The sequence below is a fragment of the Ipomoea nil genome, unplaced genomic scaffold, assembly GCF_001879475.1.
Source record: "Ipomoea nil cultivar Tokyo-kokei standard unplaced genomic scaffold, Asagao_1.1 scaffold0804, whole genome shotgun sequence".
NCBI lineage: Eukaryota > Viridiplantae > Streptophyta > Magnoliopsida > Solanales > Convolvulaceae > Ipomoea > Ipomoea nil.
In genome coordinates this window covers 1,661,248-1,667,063 of record NW_017617232.1, presented here as the reverse complement: position 1 = coordinate 1,667,063, position 5,816 = coordinate 1,661,248, and the positions used below count along the sequence as shown (strand labels likewise).

Genomic DNA, 5,816 nt, shown 5'->3' with positions numbered 1-5,816 from the left:
TTGTCTTTAGTCATTTCAGGTTTTTAATTTTTGGACACACATTATTGGGAAATCATCATCGACATAGTTGATGATGGTGAGCTTTCAGGTTGATCGAAGAAATTATGGGTTTTATCCCATTAATATGGTAAAAAATGTTTTATGGAGAATAAAATAAGTTGATTGAAGTGTTTTACTCTTACCCAAAATGGAGCTTGGTCGGAAAAGATCCATAAAGGATCAAAATTGTCTAAAAATTAAAAGTTTAGAATGGCTGAAGGCAAAAATGATAATTTAAGACCAAATGTGAAATTACCCCGAAAAACGATGGATCTTCATTAGAATTAACTCTTTTGTTGCCCAATAAATTTTGTCAAATTATATTTTATTTATTTAATTCTATAAGCTTATCATAAGTTAATTTAATTCAATTTGTTATATTCTTATAAATTTTTTGATTCAAAATAGCTATTTAAGTATACACAAAAATGTAATTTGACCATTCAACTTTCAAAAGTGCAAGTAACCCCTCGAATAAGTCACATCGGTGCAACCGAACTAATTTGTTCGATCTTATTGGTAAAATCATTGACATGATTTAAAATTTTAAAAATTAATTTGTTTATTTTTTAAAAAATAATAAATTGAGTTGAACTCTTTTTATTTTTAAAAAATTAAACAAAAAATAAATATTTAAAAAAAAACATGTTCACTTGGTCTCAGGTGCTGGAGACGAGGGTTCTATTCGTCTTCCACCGGAGACAAAGAGATATCAGTCTCTCTCTGATAGAAGACAAAGAGCGTTTCTTTATCTCTAATTAGAGATGAAGACTTTTCTTTGTCTACATCTAGAGAGGAAGAGCTTTTCTTCGTCTCTCGTAGAAGACGAAAACTTCTATTCGTCTTGGGCTATAGAAAAATACTTCTCTTCATCATCTCCGGTGCTAGAGATGAAGGCTCTGTTTGGCAAACGTAGCTGAAAAGCTATAAACTAGGAGTTGAAAGCTGAAAATGAGCTGAAAAGCTATAAGTTCGGAGCTGAAAACTGAAGAGCTGTTAAGCTAGCTGTTATGATTGGAAGTGTTTGGTAAAATTAACTTTTTGATAAGCTGATAAATGTAAAAAGATCAAAAAGGACATCTTCATAAAATTTAAATTATTTTGTTTACATATTAAAATTTAACATTTTGTCTTTAAAAAAAATTAACATTTTAAAATAAAACTATTAGCATAATCATGATCTAGCATCTCATAATGAAGTAGCAATATTTTTGCAAATCTCATAATACTAATAATAATAATAATAATAATAATAATAATAATAATAATAATAATATTTGCAGTGAAAGTTGCGGATAAATTAAGGAGAAGAGAAAAAGGGTTTAATTAGGAAGGGTAAATTATGTCATTTTTTTAAAATAATAAGGATAAATATGAAAAAAAAATAAAAATAAAATAGGAAGCTAGCAGCTTATTTTGAAACGCTACCTAAGGTAACGTTTCAAAATAAGCTCTTATTTTAAGCTAGGAGCTATAAGCTATAAGCTCTGTTTGGTAATGTTCCCAAAATAAGATCCTAGCTTCCTAATTTTTTTTTCATCTTTATCCTTATTATTTTAAAGAAATGGCATAATTTACCCTTCCCAATTAAAACCATTTTCTCTTCTCCTTTATCCGCAACTTTCACTGCAAATATTATTATTATTATTATTATTATTATTATTATTATTATTATTATTATGAAATTTGTAATAATATTGCTACTTCATTATGAGATTCTTGATCATGATTATGCTAATAGTTTTATTTTAAAATTTTAATTTTTTTTGAAAGACAAAATGTTAAATTTTAATATGTAAACAAACTAATTTAAATTTTATGAAGATGTCCTTTATAGTCTTTTTACATTTATCAGCTTATCAAAAAGCTAATTTTACTAAACACTTTCCATCATAACAACTAGCTTAACAACTTTTCAGTTTTCAGCTCCAAGTTTATAGGAGTTATAGCTTTTCAGCTTTCAGCTCCTTTTAAGCTCTTAGCTTATAGCTTTTCAGCTAGGTTTGCCAAACAGAGCCGAAGTCTTCCTTTGTCTTTGGTATCATATATGAATAAAATGAACAACTAGTAAAAAATAATTTAATTAAAAAAAAAATTTACTTGACTAAGTAATTGGTAGAACTGATTAATTTTAGTTTCAATTACATTTTTTATTGTGTGTAGTTTATTAGATCTCTATGTATTTGAGTCAATTTATAACTTTTTATTATCCTAGTGAATTAGGGTATTTTATTTATGCCATCAAATCAAGAGTTGGAGCATGAGGCAAACGTGCAAGGAAGGAAGCGCACAGAGAAAAGATGAAGGACAGCAAATATAAATTCTTCGGGGAGATGAACAAGCATGCATTGGAACTTTCTTTTATATTTAATGTTTCTGTCTTGAGCCTTGTTATATTTATTTCTGTCATTTATTTCGCTAATTACTTTTGTTTTGTATATATATCCGGCCTCTTTCTGTTAGGTACAGAGAGATATATGAACCCTCTTAAGTTTATTTTCAATTCAAAGCTCTTTTGATTATCTTTTTTTGGCTTGCGTTGTCCTGTATCACACAATGCCTCCTTTTTCCAGTCTGTTTGGCGATGAAGCTCCAGTAGTCATACGTGACACTACAGCGTTCAGGAGGTCAGTGGATGTTTATGAGTTCAACTCAAAAGCCATTGAGCGGCTTGCTAATGAGCTATCACTAATGACAGCAAAAGTCACTTCATTAGAGCAAACTATTAACACACTGCTGCAAGCTACTCAGAGGATTGAACTATCATTGGCCCAATTTATTATTGCCCAGGCATCACAGAAAGATCTCATGGATCGGTCCATATTGAATCGCACACTGCTCAGCGTCGCAAAAGATATGATCAATGTGACCCTGGTTAATACACCTGCACCTAGGGATGTCAAATGAGCTAGCCCGCTGGGTTTTGGGCTAGCCCTACAGGGTTGGTGGACTAGTTGGCTTGGACTAAATAGTTTTTTATTTTTTATTTTTGAGTTGGGTTGACCCTAACCCTAAACAACGGGTTGTTGGGCTAATCCAACGGGCTAAATCAATAAACAAAATTTTTATTACAAATAGAGTAGGTTCATAACTCTCTCTCTCTCTATATATATATATATATATATATATATATATATATATATATATATATATATATATATATATATATATATATATATATACACACACACTACACACACACTATATATATATATATAGCGTGTGTGTGTGTGTGTATATATATATAGTGTGTGTATATATATATATAGTGTGTGTGTGTGTACAGTGTGTGTGTATATATATATATATATGTATATATATATATATATATATATATATATATATATATATATAGTGTGTCTGTGTTTGTATATATAAATATAGTGTGTCTGTGTATATATATATATATATATATATATATATATATATATATATATAGTGTGTGTGTGTGTGTATATATATATATATATATATATAGTGTGTGTGTGTACAGTGTGTTTGTGTATATATATATATATATATATATATATATATATAGTGTGTTTGTATATATAAATATAGTGTGTCTGTATGTATATATATATATATATATATATATATATATATATATATATATATATATATATAGCGTGTTTGTACAGTGTGTGTATATATATAGTGTGTGTGTACAGTGTGTATATATATATATATATATAGTGTGTGTGTGTGTACAGTGTGTATATATATATTGTGTGTGTGTGTAGTGTATGTATAAAAGTGCATAATTTTATATATACTATTAAATAATGTACCTTCAATACACAAATAATGTATATTTATTATATTAAAAATGTACCATATATTCATCCAATAATGATTGGATATTACACGGGCCAGCTCAACAATCCATGAGCTGGCCCAACTCAATCCAATAACCCAATAGGGCCAACCCAATGAGCTTACATTTTTATTGGATTGATCTTTTTGGATTTTAGCCCTGCAATTTCTTGGGCTTATTGAGCTAGCCCATTGGTTCAGGGCTAAATTGACATCCCTAGGTTTACCCAGTACACACCGTCATTCCTGCCGCCCTGTGGGAGGTTGGAGCCATCAGGCCCGATACGAACAGGATTAGTCTCGTCTCCTTTCGTGTACAATAACGCACCATTGGAGAAAAACCAGTTTACCGAGGAGGGATGGTAGGTATCTAGAGGGTGCAGGTATAAAATCGGAGAATATTCCCTAAACAACGCTTCGATTTGGCTAAGGTTTGGCATGGCCGACGAGGAGAATGCTACGTTGTTGTTTTTCAGACATGCAAATGTTCCCACGTTTCCACTGAAACTCCCAAGAAATGTTCCTACCTTGAATCCGGCCAGAAATCTTATCAGAGAAAACTAGATATCTTACCATCTAAATTAATAGTTAAATTTATGTAAATTTAATATTTATAAGTTAAATATGTGACCTGTACATATAATATATAGGAATAAGGGTCAAATAGGCCATTCAACTGCACGAGATAATGCAATTAGGCTACTGAACTTAAAAAATCAACAATTAGGTCCCTAAACTAACCAATTTCAAACAATTCTTTCAATTTCAAAGGTTTCCAACAGGTCAACATGTCATCTTTTGGAAGATTGTTTAAAATTGGTTAGTTTAGGGACCCAATTGTTAATTTTTTAAGTTCAGTAGCCTAATTAAATTATTGTGTACAATTGAATGGCCTATTTGATCCTTATTCTTAATATATATAAATAAAATGGAGTGAGGGGTGGGGGCAAACTTCCCTCACTGTTCCCACTGTGACTCCGTCAATGCCTACCTTTACACCTTTTGCCTGTGTGCCTCTATTGATAGGCCTCAGAGTGTAGAGATTGAAACCATTTGGGTCATTATTTGATGTGCCTCGTCCCCAGACCCAATCTTCAGGCTCACACGGGTCGGTGAAGGCGGAGAACACGCACCGGATTCTATCGCCGGAGGGTTTTTCCGGCGAGGTGGTGACGACATGGCCAACGGCACTGTAACCCTGCGGTGGAACTGGTAGCCAAACGTAGGCAGGGCCGGATTGGGTGATGGGCAAAGAGTCACTGCTCCATACAAGAGTGTAATCGGTTGGGGGCTTTAGGATTTGGCCATTGTTGTCTTTTCCGACGAGAACCCAACCGGAGAGGGGTTGGTTGTTGGGTTGGGCATAAGAACCGAGCATGCAAAATCCATCTGGGATTGAAGAAGGCTCAAAAATGGTTGCCCCAACATTGTTAGGCCCTCCTTCATAGCTCCTCCATATTTTCTTCAAATTTGAAATTTGGCACACTTGTAGTCCACCTAGATCAATATAACCACTCCCAAAGCCACCACCTATATATATGTATATGTGCTTCAAGTTTTTAATATAATAATAATATATATTTGACCAAAACAAATTATATATATAATAACTAAAAGGCTAAAATAACATTGTACTCCTTATCATATGTTGACCATGATCTATGCGGTTGTATGAATGAACCATGATCTAATATAGCGGCGTTACTGTGAACCAATGATGTAACACGTTATAAATATGTATATTGTCAAATAAATCATAATAAAATTAAAATGATACTTTAATATCGTTATAATGAACCTATTGTACGTATAAAATGAATTCAAATTGAATAGAGTATATATATTAATGTATATTGTCAAAAACTGATGGGTCAAAATTCAATTGTTATATACATATCGTAAACCTTGTCCAAATTATATACATATATATATATATATATATATATATATATATATATATA

General features: G+C 31.5%; 1 protein-coding gene across 1 annotated transcript; it reads right to left on the bottom strand.

Moving 5' to 3' along the window:
* Positions 1 to 4,058: 4,058 nt before the first annotated feature.
* LOC109177271 lies at positions 4,059 to 5,401 on the bottom strand. The gene is made up of 2 exons (XM_019326582.1): positions 4,847 to 5,401; positions 4,059 to 4,382 (listed from the first exon to the last, which is right to left on the bottom strand). The coding sequence occupies exons 1-2, from the start codon at positions 5,231 to 5,233 to the stop codon at positions 4,059 to 4,061; spliced, it is 711 nt and encodes a 236-aa protein (XP_019182127.1). The 5' UTR covers positions 5,234 to 5,401.
* Positions 5,402 to 5,816: the final 415 nt, after the last annotated feature.